At 45.2% G+C, this 18,233-nt stretch overlaps 5 protein-coding genes across 5 annotated transcripts; 1 reads left to right on the forward strand and 4 right to left on the reverse strand.

The window, feature by feature from the left end:
* Positions 1 to 972: 972 nt before the first annotated feature.
* Positions 973 to 1,911, reverse strand: LOC112891726. The gene is made up of 3 exons (XM_025958667.1): positions 1,804 to 1,911; positions 1,370 to 1,699; positions 973 to 1,299 (listed from the first exon to the last, which is right to left on the reverse strand). The coding sequence occupies exons 1-3, from the start codon at positions 1,909 to 1,911 to the stop codon at positions 973 to 975; spliced, it is 765 nt and encodes a 254-aa protein (XP_025814452.1).
* A 1,255-nt stretch (positions 1,912 to 3,166) lies between these two features.
* LOC112891729 (caffeoylshikimate esterase-like) lies at positions 3,167 to 5,229 on the reverse strand. The gene is made up of 9 exons (XM_025958670.1): positions 5,206 to 5,229; positions 5,051 to 5,083; positions 4,873 to 4,966; positions 4,762 to 4,794; positions 4,511 to 4,657; positions 4,311 to 4,441; positions 4,033 to 4,170; positions 3,809 to 3,907; positions 3,167 to 3,729 (listed from the first exon to the last, which is right to left on the reverse strand). The coding sequence occupies exons 1-9, from the start codon at positions 5,227 to 5,229 to the stop codon at positions 3,478 to 3,480; spliced, it is 951 nt and encodes a 316-aa protein (XP_025814455.1). The 3' UTR covers positions 3,167 to 3,477.
* A 681-nt stretch (positions 5,230 to 5,910) lies between these two features.
* LOC112891731 (putative pectate lyase 21) lies at positions 5,911 to 7,281 on the reverse strand. Its single transcript, XM_025958671.1, has 4 exons — positions 7,133 to 7,281; positions 6,483 to 7,045; positions 6,285 to 6,353; positions 5,911 to 6,180 (listed from the first exon to the last, which is right to left on the reverse strand). Exons 1-4 carry the CDS (start codon positions 7,269 to 7,271, stop codon positions 5,911 to 5,913), a joined length of 1,041 nt encoding a protein of 346 aa, XP_025814456.1. The 5' UTR covers positions 7,272 to 7,281.
* Positions 7,282 to 8,182: 901 nt separating this feature from the next.
* LOC112891812 (ankyrin repeat-containing protein NPR4) lies at positions 8,183 to 12,028 on the forward strand. The gene is made up of 4 exons (XM_025958778.1): positions 8,183 to 8,382; positions 8,483 to 8,881; positions 9,918 to 10,330; positions 10,994 to 12,028. The coding sequence occupies exons 1-4, from the start codon at positions 8,361 to 8,363 to the stop codon at positions 11,825 to 11,827; spliced, it is 1,668 nt and encodes a 555-aa protein (XP_025814563.1). The 5' UTR covers positions 8,183 to 8,360; the 3' UTR covers positions 11,828 to 12,028.
* A 1,604-nt stretch (positions 12,029 to 13,632) lies between these two features.
* On the reverse strand, positions 13,633 to 16,126 carry LOC112891814 (probable membrane-associated kinase regulator 4). The gene has a single exon (XM_025958781.1). It carries the CDS (start codon positions 15,760 to 15,762, stop codon positions 14,647 to 14,649), a length of 1,116 nt encoding a protein of 371 aa, XP_025814566.1. The 5' UTR covers positions 15,763 to 16,126; the 3' UTR covers positions 13,633 to 14,646.
* Between the last annotated feature and the right edge of the window lie 2,107 nt (positions 16,127 to 18,233).

Raw genomic sequence — 18,233 nt, forward strand, 5'->3', positions numbered from 1 at the left:
GGCATTTGGTGTGCTCCAAGCACAGTATGCAATAATCAAAGGTCCAGCCAGACTTTGGAATCAAATAGATTTAAAATACATCATCGATTGTGTAATCATTTTACACAACATGGGTATTTCTTATGAGCGAGACATGGAGCAGTTGGGAATTGAGGATTATGAGAATGCCATACAGCCAAAACTAGATCCAAACTGAAATGTGCCTGATGTCCAACAATTGATCCAGCGCCACTTGCAAATCCAGAGCAAGCCAGCCAACGAGCAGCTCAAATTAGACCTCGTTGAGCATGTGTGGAACCGTCTAGGTTCAAGTATTTCGTGATGTGTTTCAGAAGCTAATATGTATCCACCAGTATTTTGTGTCCCATGTTTGTAAGAACTAAGTTTGTAAGCATGTTTGTAAGAACTAAGTTTGTAAGCATGTTTAAGAACTAAGTTTGTGTTCCGTATTTCGTGATGTGTTTCAGAAGCTAGTATGTATCCACCTCATTGAGCATGTTTGTAACCTAGTTTATAAGAACAACATGCATCAGCTCCATACATGAAACAACTCCATACATGAAACAGCTCCATACATACGTAAATCAAAGAACATGCAGCAGCTGCATACATAAAACAGGTCCATACATGAGTAAATCAAAGAACATGCAGCAGCTCCGTACATGAAATAGGTCCATACATGAGCAAATCAAAGAACATGCAACAGGTCCATACATGAAATAGGTTCATAAATAACAGCTCCATACATGCAATAGGAAGCATGCTCTTCCATCTCCTTCTGCTTCATTAAATAGAAATCCTTTGTCCATGAAGTCATCTTGTCCAAATTCAGACTCATGACAAGGTTCTCCTCCCTTTCTTTCTGGAGTGTAACCGACCTCTCCTGAAGACGTAGTTGCTGTTCTTGGATAGCTAGCTTTCGCTCAGATCGTGGCTCCCTCAATGGCATTGGTTGCTTGCTCCACTCGTTCCTCATAGGCTTGCCGATCGGTTCCGCATGTTCTGTAGAACTTGTAGAAAGGCCGTGGAATTTGAGGCCGTGTTGCTGGGCTTCATCCTCTTCGCCTTGTCCCTTCCAATTGGCCTGGAAATCTTTGGAGGGAGAGTCTTGTCCTTCGTTGCCTCCACTGCTTGGACTTTAGTAGCCTGCAATGTTTCGCTGCGCTCTTTATCTTTTGGTGTGGACATGGCTATCAAATGTGCCTGCCATTTATGCTCGTAGCGTAGAATGAGCCAGCAATGGATGAACTTGAACGCACTTTTAACAAGACCCTGATACATCTGTAGAGCATCCTTAACCTGCAAACAAGGTGGAAGATATATAATACCAACCATTACATAGGGCAAAAGAGAAAAGGTTTAAATTTACCTTATCATCCTCACTCTTTCCACTCTCCCTCTTCCTTTCTATCTCAGCATAGAAACCACAGAATCGTACTGTATCCTTTTGAATACCAGACCACCTATGTTGTAGTGAGTTCTTGATCCTTTCACTTGGAGTCTTCCTATTCTCATTGTAATAGTCTGTGATTCTATTCCAGTAAGATGTTATGGACTGGTTGATTCCGATAATCGGATCCTTGCTGACGTTAAGGTAAGCGGAGCACAGCGTCTCATCTTCGATTGGTGAGAAGTTCTTGGAGCGCTTTGGCACCCCCTTCTTCTGGCGCTGAGATTGTGTTGCCCGGGTATACTGTTCCTAGGTATTCTGCATATGCAATGCATAGAGCCAACAATATTACAAACATCTGACTTAATGTACTATAATAAACTAGATATACGAGCAAGAACAAAGTTTAGTACCTCCACAAAGGCAGGGACGTGATGCTCTGGTGTAGCATAGCCTTCAGTAAGATCAATACATGCGGTGTACTGGATATCATCCGATTGTTGCTGCCACACGTTCTCCATAGCTTGGCTGCAAGTGATATATGCATAAACAAAGGAAAAACAATACAATTTCAGGCGTTATTAGTTGCGACAACTCAGCATCCATAGAACAACAATGTTCCTGCATAAAGCAACCTAGAACGAATTGAATTGGCAGCGGTCAGGATCTTGAAGGTACCTTGGAACACGAAGAGGCGCTGGAAGGGAAGAAGATGCGCTGCCTGATGCCGCGCGACCCTTGGAGGCAGTGCGGCGGCGGCGCTTTGCCCTACCTCACCGCCGGCTCTGCGGAAGGAAACACGAGAGAGAGATCGCGCGACGGTTGGAATCGAGGATGCGGGATGGAGAGAGAATACGGAGATATACGGGACGCTTCTAGGCAGCGCCCCTTTTGCATCACGTGTTGCAGAGCCTGCTGGGCCTTGAATAGTAACATTAGCCCGTGTAAAATGCACTTCGAGGCGAGATGCGGCCTCTACTGGAGACAGTCTCACTTAGGGAGGGGATATTTGCGCGGGCGCCGTTCTTGGTGGGGACGACAGACATGATGCTGCAGAGTACCTGTTCATGGTTGATCCGGTTAGCGCTTCCTTCAAATTCGTTCGATCTCTTCCGCTTAGCTTGAGCGCCGGTGACGACGCCCATGGCGGAATCGTATTAGTCGGCGCCTGCTTCTTCTCCTCTTGGCGGCGGTTGTCCCCTTTGCTTGGGAAAAAACTCAGGTGACTAAAAACTCAAGAGGATTCCGAGCTCCGGATATCTCCGGAGAAGAATCGTGTAGAGCTGGTCGGAGAAACTCCGGCGGCTCGCCATCCACGTCGGGCATCGGTGGCCGGCGAGGAGCTTTTTGCAAATTAATCCCTTAGATATTTACAATAAACCCCCTTGAACTGGATCCAATAATTTTCAGAAAAACCCTACGAGTTGTCAAATTAGTTCCTCCACGGTCCGCGCACTCCCCTTCGCAGCAGCGCATGCCGGCCACGGAGGATTTGTGGGTGACCTGGACACAGTCCTCAATCGGCGCAACGGCTCCGCCGCCGGCGCCTTGCTTCTCGGGGGGGGGGGGGGGGGGGGGGGTGAGGAACGGGTACTACAAGGCCCGCGACGACGACAAGCGAGCGCCGCAAGGTCGTGCCGCCGCGCCGGCGAGACCTTCGAGGAGATCACCGACAGCTAATGCTCAAGGTACTTGTGCTTTAGCCAGACTTCCCTCGTGGATGAATCTGCTGAATGTTTATTCTGGTGAACCTTCAACCTGCAGACAGATCAGATTTCTTCAGGCTCGCTCAGGATTTATGCTTCCAAGCAAGTGGAGTTTGGTCATTGTGGATTTGTGGTGTTGGATGTTCATCATGAACGTATTAATGCGTACAGACTTGCCTTAACAGAAAAAATTTCGCAAAGATAAGTAGTAGTTTTCCTTGGATGATTAATTCGATTTCTGTGTATTTGAATTGATAGAGATCCAACAATGCTGAACTGCACAACACACACCATCCTTAAACGTTGCATAATTTGGTACAAAGTGATAGGTGAATCCCACAAGACATATCTGTTACTATATATATATATATTTAGCATCTCTTAGACACTTGATGTGCTACTCATTTCTGAAATACTAACTGCACAATTTGCCCTTTCGTCTAGCCAAGTGATAATATCAGAGTACACGCGCTCAACGTCGTCAGGGAATTCAGCTGCTAGCGCATGCCACATCCCAGAGTAGAGCTTGAAGGTTTTGTCCCTGCTTGATGCTTTCTCGAACAGCAGCTTGCTGACGGAGGGATCCGTCACGATGTCATCTCCACCGTGCAGGACCAGGAATGGCATCGTCACCTGAAGAACTGAAATCCTTTACCATGCTTTCAAACAGTAGAATAGTTCCCCAACCAGGATGAGAGCAAAAGGGAATTGCCTGATTCAAGTTCTTCTCAATATCTAGGCTGACCATCAGGAGTTCATGACAAGTTTTCAAGGGGAGCTTTCCTCTGTATATATATGGATTGGAACGAACCTGTACATAGATATCCAAAAGAAAAGGTACTAAATTCGAACTCAACTGTAATTATGTAGTCGCTGGGTAGTACACGATTACATGTTATCCTCACTTTCTACTTTGTGCTAGTATAGTATTTTAACCTCTTTTCTCATCTCTGGATCTTTGCAGACTTTGTCAATGATGTCAGGTGTGGGTATGATCCTCCAACTAGGCGCAACAGCACAAATCATTGTCAAAGCACTGACGACTATTGGATGAGGCTTCATGTCATCAGAGACCTGACATCATTGGATCAGAAAACAGGAACTGTGAGATTAACCACAGAAATAAAAATGCTCCCACAGGCACATAACAAGTCCAATACCACATGCTTGAGAGGGAAGCTGAAAGCAAGCATTTCATCTTGCTATGCCCAAACCTTGCACATAGGAGCAAGCAAGATGGCACCATCCCAGTAGTCTGGCGACTTCCTATGGATGAGAAGTGCCACGCTTCCGCCCATAGAGGTGCCGTAAAGGAACCTTTTCTTTTCCCTGTTCTCTGGCTTCCCTGAATTCAGCTACCATCATGGTTCAGAATGTGCGTCTAGTCAGTGAAATAATGCCATTCAATTCATACCGCAAATACTCATGAAATTATCGGAGCAGTCTGTGACGATATCGCTGAAATTTGGTATGTAGCACCTCCGTCCAGATGATCTGCCATGGCCCTCATGATCTATACCATAAACGCCATATCCAGCCCGAACCAACCGAGCTGCGGCATCTGAATGTTTTTTGTGCAGCTTGTTATTTCCTACTATATTTCATCCACATCTGCTGTTCAAAAACTCCAGCCAAATCAACAAAACTAGAGGATGATAGTGGTACCTCTCATTGATATGCTGCACTCTGCTGCAATTCCTGCAGAAAAGAAATAAAAAATGGTAGTAGTGTGTCTGATTTTGTGATGGGAACTGCTTGTACAGACACGGGTAGTACCATGACAGATGAAGATCAAAGCTTTAGGCTGAAAATTCTGCGGTGTCCATCTGCAAGTGAACAGCTTGTTGCCCCTGGAGTTCACGACAAATTCCTGCAGAAAGTGAAGGTCTCAGAAAATATAAGTGATCGGATGATAAGGCGACCACAGTCCGTGCACCGGATAAAAGGAACCAACCTCTTCATACTTAATATCCTCACTGTGATGATCCTGCAGAAATGGGAAGTCGGGGTCAACAATTCAACTTGGATCATAAGAGGTAAACTAATATGAACTCATTAGGGTGGGTTGCTCCTGAACATACCATGACTAATTGGCTGCCTTCAAAATGCCTTTACAGCTAGTGAACTTGACATGTCGGGTGCCTGTACATCGCATATATACTGTTCCTTGAACACAGAAATCAGTAACCAGCACAACAAAATGAATCTTAAGGACTAAGGAATACTGAGGGTTCTCAACTCTAAATCCTTTTGCTTAACAGATTATTTAATCTGAAGCAAGCCAGTGGGAAGACACCTTTTTGTATACCAGTGTGCTGTTGAAAGCACTGGTTTGTGTTTAAAACTGCAAATGGCCAAAACAAACCTCGGCAGCTTGGAAAACCACGTGCACTCAAAATCTCTGCGAACGGACTAACTCAACTGGTCGAAATCAAGTAGCACTACTGATTCACAGTTTTCTTCGTGATATGGCTGCAAGCTATCACGGTGTGGTAGCAGAGGCCGGTTTCCCCTTATCTAAAAAAAACAGTTTTCTTCATGATGATCTTGTTCCAAACTTCCAAAGGGAAGAAAACTCGATCCACTGATTTGGTGAACAAAGAAATGCAACGCACTCAAGATTCAGAAATTCAGATAACCGTGGCACGTCTCCTGCGTTTTCATTCAAGTATTGATCATCTTTATTTATTTTTTCGAAACACAGTATTCATCATATTTATCAGAGTTGTTATTACAAGGGGTACTATGGTATTGTGAATATGCTATTAGTATAGTTTATTTTTATTGAAGAAGAGTATTGCCGCGGTTCGCGTTTCAGGCCGTAGGATCAGCAAGGTCAGCAGCACCTTCTGTGGAGGAGACATCTGGTGGCAACGGAATCGGCTGCCAGCCGGTGCAGCACTGCAGGAGCACCTTGAGCGCCATTGACGTGGGCTGAACCGAACACGACTGGTAGAAGTCCTGGACCTCGAAGTCCCACAGCTCATCTCCTGCAGCATCGGCGGCGCACTGCTGTGCATCATTCAGGAACAGGTCGCCTTCGGACCGGATGCGCCCGCTCGAGATTTGATCTTTGTCTAATGCCTGCATCCATCATCAGTTCAGACCTTGTTCAGTTGAAGCCTTTAAGGTAAAGTGATCAACCATTCAAGGGGTACTGAATAACTGAAGGAATAAAGTAAAATTACCTGTTCTTCCATGTACCTGAAGACATTCTTCTTCTCCCCCGCCTCGTAAATGTTGCACTGGGAGATAATCTGTGGCAGCTCGAGATGGTAGTGGTGTACGTTAATGAGAGACAAATTTACAGAAAAAAGTGTTTTTTTGGGGGGGAACAACGCTGCAAAAAAAATGAATTTTTTCCCCAAAATGCTCATCATGTTAACCTGTGATTCGACGCTGGCGCAGACAGCGTAGATGCCCCATCCCCTGGTGTAGTTGTTGTAGAGGTGCACCCTGCCGAACCTGACGCGCGGGTGCCTCTGCCGCGTGCCGTCGAAGAAGCAGTGGTGGATGGTGACCCGGATGCCGCGGTCCTCGACGTGGGCGCTGCTGCCCCCGACGAGCACGGCCTTGTCGTGCGCCGCGAGGTGGCACCGCGAGACTGTCACGTCCGTGCTGCCGTTGGTGACGTCGACGAGGCCGTCGGCGAAGTCGCGCAGGGTGCAGCGGTCGACCCAGACGTGCCGGGACCGGGGCTTGATCTGCAGCGCGTCGGCGTCGTGCCCGCGGCCGCCCGCGATCTCCAGCCCGCACACGATCACGTGCTCGCACTCCCGGAGCTCCAGGCCCCGGCCGGCGAGCCTCACGCGCCGCCCGCGCCCGTCGACGGTCTTGTAGGACGACACGCGCACGCCCGAGGAGAGGCGGATGCTGCCGGACACGTCGAAGACGATCCACAGCGGCTCGGGCCTCCGGCATCCCTCCCGGAGCGAGCCCGGCCCGTCGTCTGCAGAGTCCGTTTTGGCAATGTGCTGTGGCGACTCACTCTGTAGCTCTACTTCTATCTACACGATGGATGAGCGATGGGGATTACCTTCGAGGGTGGTGACGTGGTAGACGTCGCCGTGGAGGCCGCCGATGGCGTGCCGGCCGAAGCCCTCGGCCTGCCCGGCCAGGGCGCGCAGCGAGGAGTCCACGGTGGCGTACGGGAGAAGGGACCTCGCGTCCTCCATCGTCGGCTCGCTCCCGAGCTGTCCGTCGCAGGGAGGAGGCGCCATGGCGATGGCAATGGACGAGGCACGAACAGCCACGCGCGGGCGCGGTATCTGTTGAAGGCGCGCGGGGCGAAACGGTTGCTGCTTGCTGGTTTGGACTTTAATTGCTTGGGCCGTTCCGATTTGCGTCGCGCAGGCGTTTCGGGCCGGCCCGAGAAGCCATTTATTCCACCTGAAGTTAATTATAGTCTGTTAGTAGTATTACTTTTTAATAAAAAAACAATCAGTTATTTTTTTCGCGCGTGCAAGCTTATTCAATGTCGTAAGATCCATCAGGACGGCTGCCGTTGCTCAAATAATATTTTAAGGCTTGTATCTTGTTCTGGTATCACTGATCAGATCTGTACTGTTTAGTGTTACCTACTGTATGTAACTTCACGATCTGCCGGTCAGCGTCTCGGTGGACAGAGGATCCATGACAGACTGGTCACCGGGTACAGCCATCCATCGATCAGTGTCTCCGTGACTCTAACGCACTGTTAATTGACTATCGCCAATTAACTGTCGTTAAGGACGGCAGGATGGTCGCCATCCGAGAAAACAAAACGGAACGTGCCTCGAGCCCATAAACTCCCGTTGCGAGTGGGAACGTGACAAGCTACTCCAGTAGTCCCCTCCACGTCGGCAGTCTCACACTCTTCGTCTTGGACTCATCCTCTCCTCGGAGACTCGTGACGTCGACGTTCCGAGCGAAAGCGCATTCCCGGAAGCCACCGCGCTGCTTCGCACCCCCCACCTCGTGCCGCTCCCGTGGTCGCTGACCGGAGGGCCCCACTGGTCCTCCCTTCCCCATCTGCTCCCGCCCCCGGCCGAACCCCACCAAAACCTCCACGGCAAAAGGGAAAGGCTCCCCAAAATGCCAAGGGGGACGTTACCATCTCGTCCTTGTCCTCCCCCACGCCTCCTTCCTCCCGCCTTCCTCCTTGACGACGCCGCCGGCGCCTCGCGGGTCGCGGCCGCTCACTCCTCTTAAAGCGCGCCCCCCGCCCAAACCCTACCTTGGAAACCCCTTCACGCCACCACGGGGACCCAATTCCGCCTCTCGCAATGTCGCTCGAGATCCACGAGGGTAAGTCCGGCGGGCGACGGAGTGGTGGTCTGTCAACTGTTCGATGCTTAGCCTCTGGCGTGGCATGCGGTGATTGATTTTTTTGGTGCGTCTTGTGCAGAGGATGGTGGGGCGTCCGGTGCTCGCCCGGCGAAGGTGATGTCTGTCTCCGGGAGCGGGAAGCGGGGGCGCTACGTGCGGCAGGTGACGGGGCGGCACAACGACACCGACCTCCACGTGGCGGCGCGGGGCGGGGACGCCGCGGCGCTGCGGCGCGCGCTGCGCGAGGCCGCGGCGGCCGTGGCCACGGCGGAGGGGCCGGAGGAGCTCGAGGAGGCGCGGCGCGCGGTGGCCGCGGAGCCGAACGAGGCTGGGGAGACGCCGCTCGTCGCCGCGGCGGAGAGGGGGCACCTCGAGGTGGTGGTGGAGCTGCTCCGGCACCTCGACGCCGAGGGGCTAACGACAAAGAATAGGTCGGGCTACGACGCGCTGCACGTCGCGGCGAGGGAAGGCCGTCATGGTGAGCTACTGAGCTGCTATCCTTTAGAGCGCTCTGTTACAATTCGTGTATCCGTTTAGTGCAATTTGGAGCATCGAGCTCCCTGTTGCTTGTCTGGTGGTTTCCTGGGTATGGGTTAGTGGCACTTTAGCACCATGGCTATTGCCAGAATTTTATGGATAATTAAATTTGAGCACTCGGAGGTTTCCTATCAGTAATAGGTTTTGGATAACTTGTGCTACAATTGACAAATCCGTTGACAAGAAAAATAGACTCTTCTCAGTTTGAACAAAATAGACTCTTCTCAGTTTGAACCAAATAGGAGTAGATGCATACTGTGTATGCCGATTTGGTAACTTTTATAGTAGCGTTATGCACATAACACACAGTACTGGTGAGAATATGATATTTTATGTTTTTTTTAACTTACTAGGCAACAAACTATGATACAAAATAGAGAACATATCCGTAACAATCATATATTCTCTATTTGTACAGAATTCTGCAATGATTATTTGTGCATTTATCCATTGTCTGTAACGAATAGCTATCAGAAACTAGCCCCCCTTGTTAACCTATGAGCTCAGTGCCTCAATATGTGTGCACTTGCGAGAGATGTACAAACTGTTTCTCTTCAAAGACCCTCGTACTTTAGAATTCAGACAGCAACCACTATGCAAAATGTGGTGCACTTTTGAATACAGATTACTATAGAATAGTTTGATGTGCTAAGTTTTATGTGTCAGCGACCTGGAAATGAGACTTTTAGTATGGTAGGAACTGTTTCTAGTGGCATGGGGACAGAGCCAAATCAAAGTGTGGCCCTTTGATGTGTTCAGCAGATTCTGGATAGTTTGTGATAATCCGTTCATGCTAATTTTGTACATGGTATTCGTGAAGCTAATATAACCTTTTCTCTCACATCCAGGAAAATTTAGGATTATATAGTCCATATGCATCGACTTACTCTACAAAATATCTTTACGGCAGTTGCTCGTTCTATGAACATTTAGCAGTGAGCAAATTGTCCTAACGAATAGGAACACTTTTTTTTCAGCTGTTGTGCAGGAAATTTTACTTCATGATAGGATGCTTGCCAAGACATTTGGTCCTGGAAATACTACTCCACTTATATCAGCAGCTATGAGGGGCCATATTGAAGTTGTTGAACTGTTGCTGGAACAAGATGACTTTGGATTGGTGGAAATGGCCAGAGATAATGGAAAAAATGCCCTACATTTTGCTGCTCGACAGGGACATATTGGAATTGTCAAAGCACTACTTGAGAAAGATCCTCAGTTAGCAAGAAGAAATGACAAGAAAGGTCAAACTGCTCTTCATATGGCCGTAAAGGGAACAAGCTGTGATGTTCTTAGAGCCCTAGTGGATGCTGATCCAGCAATTGTAATGCTGCCAGATAAAAATGGGAACACGGCTTTGCATGTCGCAACAAGAAAAAAACGAGCAGAGGTATTTACAATCTTTTTAAATTAATGTTAAACCTGCATTGTGCATATATTTGTTGATAGCTGCTTACAGTTCCTCTCGATGATCATGGCTTTCTCTCGTTTCTTGTTAGACACTTCTATGCATCGGCATTCTGCTTCCAGTTTTAAAGAAATTCCATGAATAAAATAGCGACTCAGATTAGGCCAGCTCATAAGTTTAATGCATATCAAGAAAACAAAATAACTTGTTGTGCTCCTTATACCTCACTGTTAAACATCAACTTTCAACTTGGGACTTAGGGTTTACTTCTCTCTTGGGAAAACTGGCTTTGAAATTTGAAATATATCGAGTCTGATTGCCAATGACATCCTTCTGTGACCTAAAAAGTCACTGCGTTACTTTCTTATTCTTCAGACTGATCAGATTGTCTAGCACGAAATGTGCAAATACTTTCTTAGTCTTCACTAAAGTAACATCAGATTGTCTAGCACGAAATTATGCAAATACTTTCTTAGTCTCACTATTTTGTTAATCATGTTATGGAAATATTTCAAAAACAACCTTATTTTACCTTAACATACATATGACTGTTTGATAGGATGAACAATTACTTGTGCCTAACTTAACTATGATTATTCAACTTCTGTTGGACTTAATATTTTCTCTGTTTCCTATCTTCTACAGATAGTTAGTGTTCTTTTGCGGCTACCAGATACTCATGTCAATGCACTGACCAGAGACCACAAGACTGCATATGATATAGCTGAAGGGTTGCCAGTATGTGAAGAGTCTTGTGAAATTAAGGATATTTTATCACAACATGGTGCTCTCAGATCTAGGGAGCTGAATCAGCCTCGAGATGAGCTGCGGAAGACAGTGACAGAGATAAAGAAAGATGTCCACACACAACTGGAGCAAACAAGAAAAACAAACAAAAATGTTCATGGCATTGCTAAAGAACTCAGAAAGTTGCACAGAGAAGGCATCAACAATGCCACGAATTCTGTAACTGTTGTTGCGGTGCTGTTTGCAACAGTTGCTTTTGCAGCTATATTCACTGTACCTGGTGGAAATAACAACGATGGCCTTGCAGTTGTTGTTCAGGCTACCTCCTTTAAGATTTTCTTCATCTTCAATGCCATAGCTCTGTTTACATCATTGGCGGTAGTTGTAGTTCAAATAACAGTTGTCAGGGGAGAAACCAAGTCTGAGCGAAGGGTTGTTGAGGTGATCAACAAACTTATGTGGATAGCATCAGTTTGCACTACAATTTCTTTCATTGCCTCCTGCTATATTGTACTAGGCCGCCACTTCCAGTGGGCAGCAATACTGGTATCTTTGATAGGTGGTGTCACAATGGCTGGCGTACTTGGTACAATGACATACTATGTAGTGAAATCAAAGCGTATGAGGAAGGTTAGAAAAAAGGAGAAGATGTCAAGAAGAAGTGGCTCAAGCTCCTTGTATGACAATACTGAGCTCTCAGATACTGAACTTAACCCAGTCTATGCCTTGTAAAAAGAAAGGGTGTCTGGACTCTATCTCCAGATTCGAGTATGTACTCACTAACAGATACAATAGCTTACATTTTTTTTTTACAATTCCTTCTGTAACAAAAATTCCACACAGGACTTGCCCATTGTGCAAGTCTCCTGCAGTTGAAGAATTTGATGGCACCGAATGTGTTCAATCTATTGGACATGTGAGTTACAAATTTTATTTTCTTTCTGAGATGTGCTTCTATGCTTTATCCTTCTGAGGATTACTCATATTTTAAAGCACAAGTGATGGGTTGATTCCAGCTACTTAATCCCTAAAGTGCTTTAAGTTATGTGCAACTCCCCCTTTCCAGATTGCATGACAGATCGTCTTGTTCATTCAATGTGTGCACTTATACGTAATTTGTTATGTTGCTGCAAAGTCTCAAGCATTATCCAGGTACTCCTGTACTTCATTTCTAGTTCTGAGCTTGTTCCTTTAATATGGTAATGCGACTTCAGGTCTTGACAGAGTTTTGGTTCCTTTTAAGCACTTAGGCTGTTCTTAACATGCTATTTCGTCTTTCAATAGTGATCTCTTGTGTACTGCAACTGTAGGATGTTAAATTAAATGCTTATTGGGCTAAACTAAATGTTTATTTTTCAAGTTAGAGTTTTTTTTATCATTGCTGGAAACCAATTGATGTTAAGGATTACTAGTATACTCTGGATGTAATTTTGATTTATGCTATTTTTTCTTTCAATAGTATTTTTTGTATACTGCAACTGGATGATGTAGCAAAACTTATTGGGCTAAATTAAGTGCATATTTTCAAGAGTTTTTGGTTGATCATGGCTGGAAACCAATTAATGTTAAGGATCACTAGTTCACTCGGGATGTAATTTTGGTTTTGTTACTCTGCTTTCTGTATTCCTGATGTTCAGTCTTATGTTGAACATATGAAATTTCCACCACTAGTTTATGTAACATTGAAGTGTAATGAATACTCACTTTGCCAGCAAGAGCATGTGCAGTTCTATGTGTACTGTATCCATAATGATACTGTTTATGATATACACCTTGTCGAATCTGGAATGGTCACTGGGATGCACATGTTCTGGTAGACTTTGGTGCAGGTACCAATCACTGGATAGAAGATTACTTCGGCCCGTCACAAGTTACTTTTCTAACTAATCAGAGAGTTTGCATTTCCCTAAAAAAATCAAAGTCAGTGGCACTAGTTGGCACTGCAATGCAATCAGACTATTTTTTTCTTTTTGCAGGACTAGAAAGGCAAAAAGAGGAAACTTATGTCATGCAAAACAACATAAGATTTATCTAAAAAAATAAAGCAAACATTGGCTAACTACTGGTGCTTAAGAGGCAGGGAGGTGTAAAGTAGGCCATATTATGTTGCTGTCAGTCCTAACACTGCTCAACATCATCAATGTAGTGGATAACTCTGCTTACCTTTTGGTTTAATCTTGCCCTGCCTTTTGTCAGCATGCTCTCTTAGTTTAAGGATTCCTGTCTTTACTTGGCCATTTCTTAAGTATATGTTCTGCTCTGAAGCTAAGGAATGTGATGCTCCCTTGTTTGGTTTCTTTTGTTTCCATATAGGATAGATTCTGACAAGCAGTGTTCTCTAATGCAATTGCTTGATGCCTGTGCTGATATATTATGTCTGATCTGTTGCTGTAGTTTCAGCATCGCTAGGTGCTTAAATGAGGTAAACTACTGAGTTGGAAATTCAGCATGATGGAAATGGAGTTGATCTTGTCCATTGCTTTGCAGCTTTCCTGATCCCCAAAGGTGAGTGAACAAACTGAACTATGTTTTCCAGTTAAACTAAAGTCACTGGACAGCCAGAGTTATTTCAGGAGATAGACAGCTGGGACTGTTAGATTTATACTAGAGATTGATCTAGCTACCTTGTGATGGAACGTTGAAGATCTTAAGTGATAACCAGTGCAAGGAAAAGAAAGGCTGAAAATTGCGCCCCCCCCCCCCCCCTCCTTTTTTTTTGTTAGCTACCCAATTGATGCTTATTGTCAGATGATTCATAGCTTTAGAGATGAGCAACATATACCTATAAGCAATTAAAGTTTCTGACATGTACTTTTTTTGTTTTTCACAGCAAGAAAGGGATTTAACTTTCAGGCTTTCATGTTTTAACTTCTTATTAAGTGTTGGGCACGAATGCCTTGTGTGCTTCCTAAATAAGGTCCCTGCTGTAACATTGCATTAAGAAGAAACACAAGAGTACAACACACTCAAACTAGACTAGAACACAAGAACAAACGCCCGTGTCACTCAGAACACAATATGACCCGACCTGAAACAAACAACCTGATCACCTAGCAGCGACCACTAAATGAGCAAGGGGCGCCTCCTCAAAGATATTTCCAAGAACATTTTGTGATGTGTTCAAGGAACAGTAATTAGGTAGGGTTGAATCAGAAACTCGTTTACACATGTGGATATGTATGACCATCACAAAATGCCACCAACCAAAAAACAGTTCGCTGTGCTAGGTTATTTATGTCTCTGACTTGTGATTTTGTTTATATTACCTTTCATTTTGGTCACAACACATGAATGTGGCTAAAGACACTGATTAGAGAAAATATTATGTATGTTATGTTTAGTTTGTTGGTGAATTTTTTCTATGGTACATGAGAGACATATCAAATGCTATACTCTAGTTTGTTTTAAAAAAGAGAGGGAATTTTTCAATATTTGTTGCATATTAAAACTGTTTGTCCTTAAACAGAAAATGGTTACATCGATTTTTTGAAGGTCACAATATTAAACATATTTCATATCTGCAGAAAGATCAAGATGAAAAGAGTACAGAATTATTGGGGAAACATTGAATTTACATTGATATTTCGGCCAACATCAAATATACCCTCCGTGTCTTCAGATTCTGCTGCTATTTTTGATGCTGATGATGACATGAACCGGAAACCTGCGTCACTTGCACTCTTCCTTACTGAGGCCAGCTGTTGTGACTTCTTGCAGTATGCTATTGCACCCTGAATTGGATTGTCCATCTCTGAACTTGCACTGCTGCTCCTCCTCAGCACCGGTCCTACACCGGAGTCATTTGAGCTTGGGATGGAGAAGGAGGATGAATTTGATGAAGAGCATGATGATGATGAAACTGAGGGTGGCTTGTTTGATGACGAATATCGGATAATGACGCTGGAGAAGGATCTTCTATGGCCGCACTCATCCTCTTTAAGCTTGCTACCTAGTGTGGTTCTATTGCTGACGGGTGAGGCTATGTACCTGTTGCTTCTGATATGGCTAATTGGGTTCTTCCTCCAGGTCTTGGACTGTGAATTTGACAGCTCGTCTGCTCTAGGTACACCATTGTCATCTGGATTCCCTCCTTTAGTGGCAAATATTGTCTTCAAGTAAGCTTTTGACGCCTTGAGCTTGAGACCAAGGTTAAGATGCCTGATGAACTTGAGCTTCTTGGACCATGGCTTCTTCTCACAGGCTGCTGCCTCCTCAGCAGCATCACTACCAGCGGATATGCACTCGTGGAAGTAGTACTCCGCATTGAGCTCACCACTGGCATAACATGAATTTGCTGCTGATGCATTGCATGACTGGTATGGTGTTGCTGGGGCAGTGCTCGCTGAGAGTAAGCCCTTTTCAGCCGCACTCTCTAGGAGCTTCTCAACCATCTGAATGCGTGGTGGAAGATGGAGCGGTAGCAGCTTGCCCTTGTAGAAGAGCTCATCTGCTGGGGATGCCACGGGCTCCCACTGGTCAAGTGGAGCTGCTGGCATGTGGAATTCAAACTCTCGCGAGTGTTGTGGGGAGGTTGCCATAGCGGCGCTGTAGCAGAACAAGCTTGCCTTGGTGGTGGCCGCATCTGCTGCTGGTGAGCTCAAATCCATATCTATGTAGTCCTCTTCTTGGAGTGGTTGGTCATGGCTTTGGGGGCTATGTTTTGCCATTGTTCTTGCCTCACCTTATGAGTTTGGTGAGTCGTGTTTTGTGGTTTGGGTTGGTCTTGGCAGAGGTGGTGGTTGCGTTTAGGAAGGAAGTGGAAGAGGTTTTGGCATGCTTTAAAGCAGAATTCCTGTAGCTATAGACATTTATAAATTGGCTTATACTTCTTACAAGGGACCCGCTACCTGTGCCCCTATGATCCGCCTTTTGTCTGCATCTAATCCTCTTTCTGTCGCGGCTATATGTAATGAAGTATTCTGGTGTGGAGTAACTGTTTTCTCTATTATTGATCTATATGTGGCTGCAATGCTTTTACGTGATTAGGTTATTTTACCTGTTCCTTCCTTGGCATGCTTCTCCTCTTTCCATGACTGAAGCTACTTGTTTTGTTTGGATGTGTAGGGTTACAAGGCAACCATTAAGATCTAGGCTTACGAGGTGATCACTTTTACCAATAAATTATTTACAAAATGTCTACTGATATGTGGGGCCTGCACGCCACTTGGTCTGCCTGTAAACTGGACAGATACACTTGGAAGCTTCATATTCTTTCAAGCAAGTGTTGAAAGTTGTTTTTAAAATGTTTGGGTTGCATGATGGTAGCTTGGATTGAACTTGAAATTTGAAAGGCCTTCTTGTTTATAAAGAAATAAAGTTTTCCATGGTTCAATTTTCATCTGAAAAGTAGAATAGTTTGATGATTGACCTAGTCATGTATAAGTGTTTTATTTTAAATCTAAAAGGAAGAACGCATGCCCTCAAAACATGGAGCAAGGTGCCATTTGTTTATTCATCTTTATGTCAACCTTTGGAAGTGTGAGGGTGACATCAGTAGCAACAGATTAGGTCCCTTGTTTAAGTTACCTGTCCAACCTGAGCATGCTCTGCCGTTCCATTCCTGGATCCATTGTCAACTTTGTCTCGTTGGAGTTTGGTGTAATTATTGACATTGCGTGTGCATTAGCTCCGATCGAGGCCTTTGTGCATTATAAAGTCTGTCTAAATTTGTGCTGTTTATTAGGTGGACTTGTTTGAGGTTTCTAGCTTGGTTTTTTTCATCTGCACCATTTTATTTAATAAAATCTGCTCAAATTTTTTTCCTCGCTGACTCATTTCTTTTTTCGAGCAGATCTCTCAGAAACCTGCTGGGGAAAGAAAATACCTGAGTTTCTGCACATTTCTTGTTTTCTTGGTAAGATACATCTTTACATGCAAATTCGTGAGACTGACTTTATGATATGCTTCTGAGCCTTCTTTATATCCCTTGCCACCAGCTAGAGCACTAAGCAATGTTCCACAATTTGCTTAAAGATATCTTAAGAATAGCATCAACCCAGCCTTAACCTGTGATTTTATTATCTAACCTAACACATTGACAACTTATAGGTCTGTATTCTTTTTCAGGTGAGAGCTAATTAGAAAGGGATGTCAGCTAGCTAGGTTAGGTGTGGATCAAGTGCCTAACACACTACTTAACGAAATTTCGCCGTACCCAGTTTTCAACCCCGAAGAGTTAGTCCGCTGAATTGCAGGCCTAAAGGTAAACAAATTCTTTTGCAGACACTAATTAGATGGTTTCTGGTGGTTGGAACTTGAAAAAGATTTTTCTTTTTATAGAGACCAAACCTGGAAAAAGAGTCACGCTTTACCATTGCAAACCTTCTAGCACCTCGGAGATATTGTAGAAATAGTGCACCGCGCCTGCCAAACTTCTCAATTCATAACCACCTCTCTCTCACTAGCTCAGTGACATGCTGCATTGACATGATTGTACCTGAAGATTCATTGCGCGTGATAGGCGACAGTGTAAAGCCTAAACGATTAACTTAGGGTAGAGGGGTTTTTATCTTGTCTCGCACAGCAGCTTAACAAGCTGCAGGGTGCTTTACCTGTATGTGCTGAATTTTCTTTCCCGTTCCAGACCACAGCTGCCGGACACTTCATGGTGGGAGTCCAATTCTTTTTGCGCCATGCAGAAATTGGAAAGGAGGGCCCGGTCCCTGAAAGCTCTCAGAGCTCGAGGTGTTCTTTGCCGCTTCTCCAAACTTGGAACCGAAGCACAAAGCTTCTGCTCTCGCAGCAATTCTGGGGTCTCTCTAGTAACCTACGGACGGAAAGTTTGTGATGAGTTTTGACTGCTGCTTATTTCTCCAGGTTCTGCTGATCATGATTACTCCGTGTTGCTTATGGACGGAAACTCTGTTGATGGAGAACGTGTCAGAACCCCGCAAGATTGCTTTGTACAGCAGACATATTCTGCGATGTGACTGAACTAGTTGCTCTGGAAGATAACTTATTTTAGACGGATGGAACAAATGCCTCTCTTCAAGGGGCAAAAGCGCTTATTTTATTGGAAAGTTGCAGCCGTGGAGACTTTGTTTTATGGATGTTTGTACAGTATGGTACACGCACCAACACCATGCTACCTGTCCTGTTTTGCACTGAACGCGTCACTCCTGCTTCCGCGAAAGGATGT

This window comes from Panicum hallii, chromosome 5 (genome assembly GCF_002211085.1).
Source record: "Panicum hallii strain FIL2 chromosome 5, PHallii_v3.1, whole genome shotgun sequence".
NCBI classification, from domain to species: Eukaryota; Viridiplantae; Streptophyta; class Magnoliopsida; order Poales; family Poaceae; genus Panicum; species Panicum hallii.

Coding starts and splice junctions, on each gene's coding strand:
- LOC112891726 (XM_025958667.1), bottom strand. CDS start 1,911: ATGGAGAACGTGTGGCAGCAACAATCGGATGATATCCAGTACACCGCA. Junction 1,700..1,803: donor ACGTCCCTGCCTTTGTGGAG/GTACTAAACTTT, acceptor CAGAATACCTAG/GAACAGTATACCCGGGCAAC. Junction 1,300..1,369: donor GAAAGAGTGAGGATGATAAG/GTAAATTTAAAC, acceptor CCTTGTTTGCAG/GTTAAGGATGCTCTACAGAT.
- LOC112891729 (XM_025958670.1), bottom strand. CDS start 5,229: ATGTCAAGTTCACTAGCTGTAAAG. Junction 5,084..5,205: donor CAAGTTCACTAGCTGTAAAG/GCATTTTGAAGG, acceptor CCATTTCTGCAG/GATCATCACAGTGAGGATAT. Junction 4,967..5,050: donor AGGATATTAAGTATGAAGAG/GTTGGTTCCTTT, acceptor CACTTTCTGCAG/GAATTTGTCGTGAACTCCAG.
- LOC112891731 (XM_025958671.1), bottom strand. CDS start 7,271: ATGGAGGACGCGAGGTCCCTTCTCCCGTACGCCACCGTGGACTCCTCG. Junction 7,046..7,132: donor CCACGTCACCACCCTCGAAG/GTAATCCCCATC, acceptor CGGACTCTGCAG/ACGACGGGCCGGGCTCGCTC. Junction 6,181..6,284: donor TCAGGTACATGGAAGAACAG/GTAATTTTACTT, acceptor TGATGGATGCAG/GCATTAGACAAAGATCAAAT.
- LOC112891812 (XM_025958778.1), top strand. CDS start 8,361: ATGTCGCTCGAGATCCACGAGG. Junction 8,383..8,482: donor GTCGCTCGAGATCCACGAGG/GTAAGTCCGGCG, acceptor CGTCTTGTGCAG/AGGATGGTGGGGCGTCCGGT. Junction 8,882..9,917: donor GGCGAGGGAAGGCCGTCATG/GTGAGCTACTGA, acceptor CTTTTTTTTCAG/CTGTTGTGCAGGAAATTTTA.
- LOC112891814 (XM_025958781.1), bottom strand. CDS start 15,762: ATGGCAAAACATAGCCCCCAAAGCCATGACCAACCACTCCAAGAAGAG.